This window comes from Xiphophorus hellerii, chromosome 21, assembly GCF_003331165.1.
Source record: "Xiphophorus hellerii strain 12219 chromosome 21, Xiphophorus_hellerii-4.1, whole genome shotgun sequence".
Taxonomy (NCBI): Eukaryota; Metazoa; Chordata; class Actinopteri; order Cyprinodontiformes; family Poeciliidae; genus Xiphophorus; species Xiphophorus hellerii.
The window spans coordinates 25,461,058-25,474,258 of NC_045692.1; the positions used below are offsets into that span (position 1 = coordinate 25,461,058).

Genomic DNA, 13,201 nt, shown 5'->3' on the forward strand with positions numbered 1-13,201 from the left:
TTATTAGTTTGCACTGGAATCTATTTGGATTTTATTAAAATATTATTTAATTTTATTTTGATTCTTTATTATTTTATATCTGGATTGTATTTAATATTTTGTGTTTTTTGGATAATTTTTTTTTCTCTGGATTGTAAAGATTGGATGTATAAAGTTCTGTGAGCGGGCCACAAGGTGGCGCTTTCTCATTCATTCATTCATCCATGGATAGGGTTAAAGGGACATGAACACGTGAACTGGGTCAGAACCGAATGAAAAGTTTAAAGTTTGGTTGACCTGAAAGCAGTCGGGCTGGTTTGGTCCAATCAGGAGTCAGGATTGGTTCCTCTGGTCCCGCCCTATGTTGGTTCTGGATGTGCTGGTTCTGACTGAACGACCCGGTCTGTCTGCAGGCCTACCTGTGGTACGAGCGGGGTCACCAGCGAGGGCACTTCGCCTCCGTGTGGCAGCGCTCGCTCTACAACGTGGAGGGACTGAAGGCTCAGCCCTGGTGGACGCCGCAGGAGACAGGATATGCCGACCTGGTCCGGGTACGTCGCCGTGACGACGCGTCCTGGACCGCTCAGGGCCGGTTCTGCTCCGCTCAGGGCCGGTTCTGATCGGGACCCCGGTCTGTCCAGATGCTGGAGCGGAACTGGAAGACGATCCGGGACGAAGCGCTGGCGGTGATGGACCGCAGCCGGGGCCGCTTCCTTCCTGAGGAGGAGAACCTGAGGGAGAAAGGAGAGTGGGGCCAGTACACGCTGTGGCAGCAAGGTGCTGACCCGGTAACCAGAACCGACCTAGAACCGCCGGTCGGACCTCGGCTAACTGATGTTGATGCGTGTCTCCAGGGAAACGGGTTGGAAACGCCTGCCAGGGCGTCCCGAAGACCTGCGCCCTGATGGAGCGGTTCCCTGAAGCGACGGGCTGCAAGAGAGGACAGGTACCCGACCAGAACCAGAACCTCCCCTCTGTTCCCTCCAACCAATCGTGCTGTTTGGTGTCTTATAGCTTTGCTGCTAATAATCTCAGAGTTAAAACAGTTTTCTTTACCTTTTCCTGACTTCCTGTCCGTGTTTTGTCCCTGACTTCCTGTCGGTGTTTTGTCCCTCCTGACTTCCTGTCCTTGTTTTGTCCCTCCTGACTTCCTGTCCGTGTTTTGTCCCTCCTGACTTCCCGTCGCCGCCGGCCTAGATAAAGTTCTCGGTGATGCAGCCTGGGACTCACGTCTGGCCTCACACCGGACCCACCAACTGCAGGCTGCGGATGCACCTGGGCCTCGTCATCCCGGCGCCGGGCTGCAGGATCCGCTGCACAGACCAGACCAGGTGAGCCTCTGCTGCTGGAACCGCTGAGCAAAGTTTAAACCACTTCCTGTGACATCACCGTCCACTTCCTGTTGGCAGGGAGTGGGAGGAGGGGAAGGTCCTGATCTTCGACGACTCCTTTGAGCACGAGGTGTGGCAGGAGGCCAACAGCTACCGCCTGATCTTCATCGTGGACGTGTGGCACCCGGAGCTGAGCCAGTACCAGCGCCAGACGCTCAGCCCCATTTAGGACCGGTTCTGACCCGGTACTGTGGACCCCACGGTTTGAGTCGTGGAAGCAGAGACCTGACTGATGGACTCAGACTGATGAATGTTTTAAACTACTGACTGGACATTAAGCCGGACGGCGCGGTACTTTCTGAGCCCGGTTCTGATCGGGTCGGGTTCTGGTGTTCCGTGGTGATCATGGATCCATTCACTTCCTTTAATAATGAACCAGAACCACCTCCTACTCTTCATCCCTGTCTGTGAATTATTGAAACACTACAGCTGCAGGAAGCTCTGGACCTTCACAATAAAAGCATGCATCATGCTCTGCCTCTGCTCTTGATCAGCTTTGTTTGGTTCTGAATTTTTTTTGCACATTTACTTTGTAATACAATATGTTAAAAGATGATTAATATTTATATAAAATAATAAAAAATGAAAAAAGGGAAAATTTAGCGTCTGGTTCTGATGTTTTCTTCTTTGGTTCGTTCAGTTTTACTGGAAGGCAGTAAAAATGATTTATTCTCCTTTTGCTTCTCAAGTTTCCTCAGATTTCCTTAAAGGCAATAATTTTATTTACTCTCCTCCAGACTCTCTTCTTCTTCTTCTTCTTCTTCTCCTTCTTCTCAAACCAGTGATCCATTTCAGCTCCTCGCTGCTCCACCACCTTTGACCTCTCCGCCGTCTCACTGCTCAGCTCATCAGTCGAGTTTCCATCAAAGTTTTTGAAGCATCACCTTTAAAACGGTTGATGGAAACGGACACATTCAACATAACATTTTCCATTTTTCTCCTGTTTCAGATTATTTTTGGTTTCTCTGAAAGTGTTGAGAAGGAAACACATCAGTGAATCTTCAATAATCAGTTTTCAGAATAAAAGCCTGAGAACAAGCAGCTTGGTGTAAATCTTTACTTCTGTACATTCATTGAAAGTAAATACATTACATGAAGGTAGAGTGTAGCCCTGACGCTCATTTAGTAGCACCGCAAACAGGAAGACCGACCCTCCCACTTCCTGTTGACGTCACTCCGCCATGTTCAGTCGTCGGCGTCGTTTCTGCTGCGTGAAAATAACATCTTCTATATTCAGTGCGGTAATACAACATAACATACAATCTTTAAATGAAAACCGTTGTTTTCTGAGTGACGTGACGCTTCGGCGCCCTCTGACTGAAACACGGACGTTTATAAAAGTTTCATGCACATCATTCTTTTACAGTGTCGGTGTTGCCATAGTGACGCTCGCTTCAAGTGGAACGTGGCATGTTTGATGCAACAGCGGTAAAAAACAAAAAGTGAAGATTCAAAGAGGCGCCATGTTTAAGCCTGCAGTTCAGTCAGTGGCCACTTGGTGGCAGCAGAGAACTCTGTAAACAAACATGACGTAGCAACCGCAGAATGATAAAACCTTAAATTTATCTGATTCTCAAGACATGAATTTACACTTTAAAAAATAAATATGAGCTAAAAAATAACGTTTCATACTTTAACACTTTTTCACAGCATTTGAAAGCTTGAAAGTTTTAGAAAATGCGGTTTGTACTCTTGTGGTGTACCACAGGGCTCAGTGTTCACCTCAGCCAGCTTACTGTCCGGTCATCCGGGGATCCTGCCACAGCGCTCAGCGCTTGGCCCCGCCCACACAGGAACGTTTCCTTCTTTTAAATCAGGTTGTTGGTTTCAAAACCACTTCCATCCACACTGAGACACAAACAACGGAAAAAACCGCTAGTCTTTACTCCACCAGACCTGTAGGCAGCGCTAAACATGGAGAACACATAAAGCTTCTACATGAGCGGTAAAAGCAAGAAAACAACAAAGCGCAATGAAAAACTTTTCCAGAACTTTTTCCAACCACAAACATATAATCCGCCATTGTTGTTGTCATTTTTCTACCCATGTTAATGCTAATATGTTAGCATTTTCACAAAAGTAGCTTTTTCTGTAGCTTTCACTCTGGAACCTGATTTAAAAAGCATTTATTGTTCCTTAAAACTGTTTTCAAGTGGAAGTGGGGAAATGTTGAAATCGTTCTAGTGTGGGTGAGACACACAGTGGGTGTGGCCTGATACCAGTGTGGGCGGGGCATCATTCATGTGTGGGCGGGGCCTCCAATTATCCTGAACTGGTTTTGTTTCGTTAGCCGCCCCGTTATGTGAATTAAACTTTGTGCTGCATGTTTTTGCGTTTGAACTGTTTCCAGACTGAGACGTGATTCAGTCCAGCAGCAGTCGGTCAGTGCTGCTGGACAGATGCTGGTGGCGGGAAACTGGATCATCTGGGAGGAGTTTGACGGCTCAGACGGGCTGGGTTTGGCGCCGCTGGGAGGACGGATAGATAACGGTGGAGTTCAGATGAGCGAAACCTGCGGATAATTAAACTCTGATCTCATCCTGAGGTTCCACATTCCCAACAGAAACACTGATGAGTTCAGACCAGTTGGTGGAGACTCCAGGTTAATGGGAGTTCTGGTGCTGAAGAAGTTCAGGCAGCGAACCGACCCAAATCCAGACCTCTGGATTTAAACCGGTTTAAATCCGTCCGGTTTAAATCAGAGCTCCAGGTCAGTCCAGAGCCAGCAGCGGCGTGCTCGTCTCTCTGTCCATCTGCCGCAGCGCCGCGGCTTCCACCGTCGACTGAGACCTGAAACGGGACAGGTGAGACAGGACAGGAGAGACAGGACAGGTGAGACAGGACAGGAGAGACAGGACAGGTGAGGCAGGACAGGTGAGACAGGACAGGACAGGTGAGACAGGACAGGACAGGTGAGACAGGACAGGACAGGTGAGACAGGACAGGTGAGGCGTGGCGTTATCCCTGACCATCAGAGCTGTTTCTATTATCTTTTGGACCTCAGGGTCATGTTCTCGGACCCGTCGGTTTTAATTAATCAGTTTCATAAAATTTACAGCAACAACGACAGAAATGACTAACAGGACATGACAGAGTTTTATTAACCTGAACAATCCCTTCATTTAAATCCTTTCAGGTTAAAAGTACGACTAACTGTTCACTTCTGCAAATCTGCAAATCTGCTAATAGCTAAAACGCTAATTTTTAGCGTTTTAACTAAATCTGGAAACGTTTAGCACCACCTGCTGTGATCAATTAGGCAACAACTTTCAAACAGAAACGTTTTGTTCCAAACAATCATTTAATGAGTAAACATGCTAACAAATGTCCAATAACCAATTTGACCCAGTAGGGGGCGATACACTGTGTTATCCATGTTGTATTATTGACTATTGGTGGATGTCAACATATGTTTAAGTTAGCGTGTTAGCATTAGCCTCTGCTAAATACCATGTTGCTTTAGCTTTTATCCTTAGCGCTAATGTTTATTGCTAGTGCTTCAGGCTTAGCGCAGCTAACTTTTTATCATTTTAAAAACATAATGACATGAATTATTCGACACGTTTCTCTTCCTGTAGCGCCGTTGTTCTGGTCCAATCAGACAAATGTTCTGATTCGTTTAAAGGCAAAAATTTTCAGTCTCAAAACTTTAACAGCTTTTCCTCCAAACTGAAGTCACACTCAAAAAAGACTCAACCCCCCCTGACAAGCAGGTCTGTAAATCCGCCTAGCAACAACAGCTCCAACCAATAGAATGTCCAGGAATGTGTGACATCACTGCCCTCTTTAGGTTGCCATAAGTACAGCGCCCTCTGGAGGCCGGAGTAAAAACTATAACACATTTTACACTGTGAAGCAGTGGAGTATGGTCTAGTCACTACAGCGTAAATAAATGTATAATAATAATAATAATAATAATAATAATAATAAACTAAGGCGTGTCCTGTCCCTTTAAGGCGGACGCAGCAGCAGCTCCTCACCTCTTCATCATGTCCTTTTCTCCGCCGCCGCCGCAGCTCTCCCTGACGTGCAGCGCGTCGTACGTCAGCGTGTACTCGGTCTCGTCGTTGTAGTCGGGTCCCAGCAGCGTCCGCGCCCACATCCCCATATCGTACGGCGGCAGCGTCCCGCCGAACTCGGACGGCAAACAGTCGGGCTGGATGAGCTGGTGGAGAGAGTTCAGGTTGTTCCCATGGAGGAAGATCTGAGGTAGGAGAGAAAAGAGTCTGAATGAGAATGAGTCTGGAATAGAGGGATGAAAACGGATAAAAGACGACAGAGAACTGGAGACAGTTTCTTAAAGGGGCGGTACCATTTAAAATCGAGTTATAATGTTTTTCCCTCTTCAAAACTTTCCTGGAGTGTTGCTTTTATTCTTTCACGCATGTTTTAGAAATCCTTTAATCTCCATGGCAACCATTAGGGGTGCCTAAACGCTTGCTCACCGTTTTTCCACTCAGCTCCTTAAGACTAGCCAGCAGCAATTAGCAAACAGCTGGTGGAGCTGCTGAGCTCGTTATAGGAGCTGCTGCTCAGCTGGTAAAACGTTTATAGGGTTAATAGAGGAGCCATGTTGGGATGACTTCCTGTAGGCGGAGCTTCAGAAAGAGCTGGAGCCTCTTAAAGAGACGGAGGCCCCATTTCATCAACTGAAGGTAACATAGTTAACACATGATACCGCCCCTTTAAACGATGAGGAAGAGGAGGATGGTCCTTCACCCTTTTCCGGGTCTTGTCCTTGAGGAAGGGCTTGATGATGGTGTACATGGCGTGGATGTACCAGGGCTGGTTCACGAAGTGGATCCCTCCGAACCGGGCCGGGAAGCTGTCCTGAGGAGACACACCGGAAGAGTTCAGGGAGGGGGACCCGGTCGGATCAGAACCGGTCGGATCAGAACCCGGTCGGACCAGAACCCGGTTACCTGCAGGCCCTCGATGGCCAGCTTCAGGATGTTGGGCGTCAGTTTGGACGCCTGCTTGAAGGAGAAGTTGCTCCAGTCGATGATGAGCGTGAAGCCGTTGATCTGCAGCTCCGGGTTTTCTATCAGAACCTCCAGGGAGAGCAGGATGGCCCGCAGGATGTCGATGAAGGAGTTCCTGCAGGGAGGAGGGGCCGATCAGCCGATCGATCGATCAGTAAACGCTCCCTGAGCGTTAGCTACAGCTGTGGAGCGAGCCGAGCCGCTTCCTGTCTTACGGTCATTAAGCTTCAGGCAGCAGAAGACGGATGGTTCTGTCCAGAGACCGGCGCCGCTCTCACTGGGCCTGAACCCGGTTCTGATCCACAGCTGTCAGGATTTCTGAAGGTTTGTTCTGAAAGAGCTTAGCTTAGCTTAGCGCTCTCACTAACTGTTCAGCACATTTAGCTTCCCCTAAATTAATTTTCCTGATAAATTATAAAGCTCTAATTTATCTGGTTGTTTTGTAGTTGAATAAAATTCATGAAGTGTTTAAGTTTTGGTTTTTGACTGTAGATCAATTGTGGCCTGTAGAGGGCGATGTAACACATGGTTGGCGTCAATATGGCTGAAATTTAGCTTCTACTAATTACTACGTTGGCATAGCAACTTAGCATTAGCTAACAGTAAATATCATGTTATTTTAGCGATTTAGTGTTAGCAGAATTAATATTTATTGTTAGCGCAGCTAACTTTTAAATTAGCAATGGCCACCACTGCTGAGACGTTCAGAACTCTCTGGTTCTGGTTCTGGTTCTGGACAGGCAGATTGACGGTGGTTTCATCAGTTATTCCTCAAACAGCTTTTATTGGAAATAATCTCTGAAAATCCGTCTGAACGATTCAGGTTACAGTTTAATTTTGAGGATTTTTCCAGATTTTCCTCCAGAATGTTCAGGTTAGAGTGTAAAGATGGTTCTGACCCGGTGAGATACTCAGAACCTTCTGGATTTCACCAGTTTCTCCGTCCTTCTCGGATGTTTCTGTGTGTTTACCGGCTCTGGTCCCAGTTGGAAGCGAACAGGATGAGGATCTTCCTGCCATGTTGGTCCGGAGCCTCCAACACGCCGGGGAACCCGTCCATCAGGGCCCGCTTGATGCTGGGGTCGTCCACCTGATGGAGACACGGCGGAGTCAAACTACAGACCAACGGCTGCACAAATACTCAATCAATCAATCAATCAATCAATCAATCAATCAATCAATCAGTTATCGACACCCTCCACTGCCAAAGGTTATGTTCTATGAAGCTGAAGAAGTTCTACAGATCGAAATGGATCAACAACATTTTACCTTTTTGATGCAAAACAACATTAATGTCAAAGTGAAAACTGATTCCTACAAAATAAAGTCCATTTCTGTGTAGCTTCGGCTCGTTCTTCTGAAAAATAAACCAGGCGTCTTGTCAAACCAGAAGACGCCATTTTGGAATCATCAGGCCAAAGAACTGATGAAGGGGTGAATTTATACAATCACTTATTTTATTGTCATTATTTGGCAGAAATCAGTTTTTACTTTCACATTAAATTTTTATTTTTGGACCAAAAAAGCCCAAATTCAGTTGATCAGGGTTGAATTTTAAAATGATTAAATGTTAAAACAGCAGAAAATGTTTTCAGGAATGTTGAAATAATTCCAGTCCTGCAGGTTTTATTGTTTTATCTGTTCTGGAGGTCATGAGCTTCAGTGGAAACGCTCCTGAAATGGTCCCTTCAGAATAAAAGCCCAGACCTTGAAGCTCTGGAACATGTCCAGGTTCTGCTGGCGGAACTGGAAGTACTGGGCCAGCAGGCGGAACGTCTCCACATGGTCGAACTTCCTGGCTCTGAGGAAGCGCAGGATGAACTCGTCGTCTGTTCGCAGGAAGCCGATGTCCGGCCGCGTCACGATCATGTCCCGTACCTACGGAAACAGAACCGACCGCAGAGCAGAGGAACTTCATTCAACGGGCCAGAAAACCTGAGGAACTTTTTCCTCTTAAAGAGACGAAACGATTTGGGAAACAAAATGTTTCTGCTTTCTGGTCTGAGATTTCCTGGATTCGGTTTATATTCTGGGTTTTTAGGGTGACAGACAGGACATCCTTCTCTCCAGTAAAACCAGTGGTGCTCCAGCGTTCCCAGTCCGGTTCCTCTACTGAGTTCCCCTTGGTAAGAAGAAATCGATATTATAGAGAATCTCAATTTCCATTTCTCCTGGGAATCCTGAATCAATTCAAAATGATCAAAGATATATAAAAAAATATTTATATTATAATTTTTTATATGTTTTATTTAGGAAAAAAACAGGCAGCTAAGCTAACCTAATAGCATAGCAATGACGTCAAACTGCTACAAAAGGCGCTGCCGCCATTTTAGTTCCGGACAGAAAATCCCGGTTAGCTGCGTTTTGGTTTGTAATCGGCTGATTTGGGTTATTAATATAATTTAATTCACACTAATGGTTGTTTCAAATAAACTTAAGATGCAGAACTGTTTTATGACACCGAGCTGATAGTGACTGAAATCTGATCGATTCTGAATTTTCTGAATTGATATTTAATCAGAAAATGAAGCGCAAACCATTAATGAATCAATATTTTACCGAGCGGGAACCTGACCAGGTAGCTCCGGATAGCTTAGCCTTAGTGCTAGCGGCGTTAGCTACCAAACTAGCTGCCTTTGAGAAAACTTTGCCTTCTTTCTGCTCCTTTTCTGTTCTCTGCATTTCTAATATCATCCAGTTTCTCTGCGCGGAGCTTCTGGATCTATAAATATTGAAACGCAGCTCCAGACGTTTTGCTCTCCAGACGTTTTGCTCTCCAGACGTTTTGCTCTCCAGACGTCCCGCTCAGGTTGTCCGAACATCCGGGCAACAGTGACGTCATTTGCGATCAGCGCCATAGTTACAGAATTTCCTGCTCAACCTGATCTTGTTTAAATATAAGCCGATGTCATTTGAATTGTTTTAAATAAATGCTGTGTTTGTTTCTCTCCATCATCTGGACCGTTTTCTGAGCGGTTCGGTCCGGCGGTACCTGCTTGATGTCCTGGTGCAGAGTGTCCGGGTTTTCGTTCAGCTCCATCCGGGCCTTCTCCGTGGTGTCCGAGCTCAGTCCGGGAGGCACGTGGTTTATCATCTTAATCCAGAATAAATCTAATCCAGTCACAGTTTTTATTTTCCACTCAGGCCTGAAGATGAGAGACAATCGTTGCTGCTGCTTGATCTCAAACAATCAGACAATCAGAAGGAGAAGAAAACAATCAGGATGTTTGGACCGACAATCATCTCGGCTGTCGGCTCGGAAACGTCAGTTTGTAGTTAAAACCCGTCAGACATGTTGGATCATCTAAATCTCAGAACGGTCCGGGTCTGCAGACGATGCTGTAGATTCACATCCCATGACTTCCTGAAAGGCCCTCCTCCTCCGGCTGCTTCCCATCATGGCCGCTCCAGGTTCGGTCCGCTCGGATCAGCAAACATCTGGGAACATCTGGAGGTTAAAGGGAGGGAGCCTCGGTGCAGCCTGCAGGACACAAACAGCCAGCTGTGAGTCTACAGGAAGTTCTGCTTTTATTTTGGTTTTTCTGATGTCCATAACTGATTAATCGTTCAGCCTCCAGGAAGCAGAAGAAGGATCATCAGATCCAAACCCGCAGCAGCCATGTTTTCATCCAACTGTGGAGAAAATGTTTAAATGTTTCAAAAAAAAAAAAGAAGAAAAACTGAAAATGCGAGTTAGGCAGGTTTCCATCTGCTGGTTTGAACCTGTTGGTGGTAAACAGGAAGTAGCAGAGAGTTTGGTTCCTCTGGTAAGGCACAGACTCACAGATCTGCTTTCATCTCCATATTAGCTACTAATTTTTCAAAAATGGTCTCCAGAGTTAAAAACCATTTTGTGAAATTAAGGAAGTTATTTTGAATTTCATTAAAGTTTCTATGGAAACACGGCTAACGTGACTCTGCTGTGACTCCATCCAGGTCTGCCCCCTTGTGGCTGCTCTGGACATGGCAGCTCCTTTACGTCCCCATGCTTAAAATTACAGCCATAAATGTGGGAAAAAATTAGTTTTCTAATAAAACACAAACAGATATGAACAGAAGATGAGAATGGACTCAGAGCTAAAACAAATTCAAATAATTAGACATTTGGGCTGAAAAGGTGCTGCTTTTATTTCCAGTGATCCGTTTATTCAGGGTCAGTCCAGACAGATGACCCCCCACTGACCCCACCCTCCGCAGCTGATCCCCATCTGCCTCCATCAGGAACCGGGTCAGATGTTCCCGGTTCCCACTGAGGGACAAAAACCATCAACATGGACGGAGGTTCATGGAGGAGCAGCTGGAGCTCCTGCTGCTCCTCCATGAACCTCCTGCAGGAGGAGGAGGAACAGAGACCTGCTCGGTGGTTGAATCCCGGCCGTCCTGCTCGGCCCATCGGCCCTCTGGTGCTGATGCTGCTGATGATGATGATGATGGAGGAGGAGGAAGAGGAGCAGCAGCAGGAGGAGGGCTGCATCCCGCGGATAGCACAGATTTATCCCGCATTAAATAAAAATAAAGCAAAAAGGAGAAATTAGATCCGAAATAAAAATGAATAAATCCTGAACGAGTCCGAGAGGAAGCTCGTCCTTGTGAGTCCGAGTGGCTCGAAGAGGAGGAGGAAGAGGAGGAGGAGGAAGAGGAGGAGGAGGAGGAGGCGCGATCTCACTTTGTGCTCAGAAAAGACGTCAGGATGCTTCGGTTCCGTCCAGACAGCCTCAATAACCAGGACAGCTTCCGGTTAGGACTTAAAAAATAAAAGCTGTAAAAGTTCAGTTACATTTTCAGGATTCAAAATATAATAAAACAGATGAACACAAACATATTACAAGAGTTAATATGTAACTAGTTACAGTTACTTCAGTAACAGTATTTTTACTACGCTCTACGTTTTTCTTGTACTTCAGTGATTTTTCTATGAATTGTTATTTTTACTTGAGTTAAATTTCTGTATCCTCTCTGTGAGAAACTTCACTGAATTGAGAACAAAAATTTACCAAACACACCTGCAGTTTCTGTTTCTTACATTCACATAAATTCATTTGCATTTTTTATTTATTTTATTATTTTGTAACTCACATATTTATATAATTTTTTCCCCATTTTGGTCCTTAAAATCCACATAACTTCCACATAACTTTATGTTTTGGTCTGTCTGATTACGTAATTTGTAAAATATCAAATAGTTGATGTTTTTATCAGATTCTCAGGACTTAAGTTGCCTTTTAATTCTCTTTTTTTGCTTTATTTTGACAACCAACCTCCCGGGTTTCCGTGATGTTTCCTGTCGTCTTTATCCACCTGCACGCGCCTGCTGGTGGCAGCTTTGATGATGCGCGTTCACAGCTCACCCCGGACAGACTGGAGCGCGCGCCGGCGGGAACGCGCATCTTTTCATTGTGATGGCGGTCAAATTTTTATTATTTATTATTTATTTACAATTTTCCTGCATTTGCCTGTGATGGTGGGGTTATATGAGTTTATAGTGAATCCAAAATGTTCTCTTTTTCTTTTGTGAAAAGATAAAATTTTTAATATTTCACTTCTCTTTGTCTGCTTTGTGTAGTAACCTTTATCTGCTAATATTTAGTATTAAAATATGTAAAATTATGTAAATTCTTTCAATTGAAGATGTTGATTTATACTCTATAGTTGATCATGTATGGTAATAAATAATATTTTGATGTTTTTATTTTTCCATTTTATTTCGATTTTATTTATAGGACTGACTAGATTAAATAAGGTAAATTTAAATACAATAATAATTTGGGCTGTTTTTAATTAAACTAAATTCGAATTAGGCTTTATTTGGATTTTAAAAACATTGAATCCATCCAAATTTGAATATAAATCGAAGTTCAACAGATTTCACTGAAATGATTCTCAACCATAAAATATCAGTCTGGTTCTTTTAAATTAAAATAAAAATATATTGTTGGCAGTTGTTTCTAGCATTTTTCGGTTAGTTTCCATAGTTTTTAACCAAAATGAAAGCCATCTTGGACAAACTGTCTTTTATTCTGAAGGCGTGTTGTATGTAGATTAAGATGTGACGTACTTCCTCCTGTCTAAGGTTCACCCTGTTATCTGCGGCTTCTCTCTTATTTCCACCTCAGATCGCCTGTAAAACCTTCCAGAACTTGTTGCTACTGAATCATTTCACATTATTCAGATTCACTGAAGTTCAAACTGCGACTTTCTGTTTGCGTCACTTCGGCTTCCGGTCAGTTTTCGTGTCTTTTCCGGCGTTTCTTTGTCGAAGTTCAATCGCAGTTAGCTCCAGAGCTAAGTATCATCCCGTCCCGTAAAAGAACCAATCAGCGGATCGAGATCTGAAGCATGGACCAATCAGGAGTCGCAGCACAACGCAGAAGGTGAGCAGACATGTTGCTCAGGTCAGGTTTTAACATTTTATCGCGTCTGTTTTTAGTTTTATTTGATTTTAAACAGTTTAGCTGCGTCTTTTAGCTGGTAGCTGAAACCGAGACCTTTTGACATAGTTTGTTTCATTTAAAATCTAAATAAATCATCTTTATTCGTGTGAAAATGAGAAATTATTTTCTAAATTAGATGTTTCTCTAATGTCGGCCATGTTTGCTGGACAGGGGCATAACATTTAATAACTGGGTGTTTCCATCAGTCAAACACAGCAGCTCAGTGCTGAGAACCAAACCGAACGGATAAAAATGACTAATTTATGCATAAACTAACCTAAATAATGTGAGGCTTAATTAGGACGACCAATAAAGGTCAGAAAAACAAATCAAGAGAAGCATTTTTTATTCAGTTTAAAGTAAAAACGTGATAATTAATTTTAAACCCTTTTTAGATATCACAAAATTTGTTCTCGTA

At 44.3% G+C, this 13,201-nt stretch overlaps 3 protein-coding genes across 16 annotated transcripts in view; 1 reads left to right on the forward strand and 2 right to left on the reverse strand.

Moving 5' to 3' along the window:
• The window catches only part of LOC116712098 (aspartyl/asparaginyl beta-hydroxylase-like), a 39,806-nt gene extending 37,946 nt beyond the window's left edge, over positions 1-1,860 (forward strand). For all 7 annotated transcript variants that reach the window (XM_032551950.1, XM_032551945.1, XM_032551948.1 and 4 more), the window contains 5 exons: positions 393-530; positions 621-756; positions 834-925; positions 1,177-1,310; positions 1,389-1,860. In XM_032551950.1, coding sequence (XP_032407841.1) covers positions 393-530; positions 621-756; positions 834-925; positions 1,177-1,310; positions 1,389-1,539 — 651 coding nt within the window. In that variant the 3' untranslated portion in view covers positions 1,540-1,860. The remainder of the gene's footprint in view (positions 1-392; positions 531-620; positions 757-833; positions 926-1,176; positions 1,311-1,388) is intronic.
• LOC116712074 (NACHT, LRR and PYD domains-containing protein 3-like) overlaps positions 1-13,201 on the reverse strand; it is a 1,065,068-nt gene that overhangs the window by 676,502 nt on the left and 375,365 nt on the right. The window lies entirely within an intron of this gene.
• LOC116712157 (clavesin-1-like) overlaps positions 2,414-13,201 on the reverse strand; it is a 30,761-nt gene continuing 19,973 nt past the window's right edge. The window contains exons 1-8 of one of the 2 annotated variants that reach the window (XM_032552050.1): positions 10,706-11,013; positions 9,345-9,833; positions 8,060-8,230; positions 7,324-7,442; positions 6,293-6,467; positions 6,090-6,200; positions 5,351-5,574; positions 2,414-4,160 (exon numbers count right to left, since the gene is read on the reverse strand). In XM_032552050.1, the coding sequence (XP_032407941.1) occupies positions 4,082-4,160; positions 5,351-5,574; positions 6,090-6,200; positions 6,293-6,467; positions 7,324-7,442; positions 8,060-8,230; positions 9,345-9,446 (981 nt within the window). In that variant the 5' untranslated portion in view covers positions 9,447-9,833; positions 10,706-11,013 and the 3' untranslated portion in view covers positions 2,414-4,081. Of the gene's footprint in view, positions 4,161-5,350; positions 5,575-6,089; positions 6,201-6,292; positions 6,468-7,323; positions 7,443-8,059; positions 8,231-9,344; positions 9,834-10,705; positions 11,014-13,201 lie in introns of those variants that run through there. The other variant, XM_032552051.1, reaches the window with a different exon arrangement.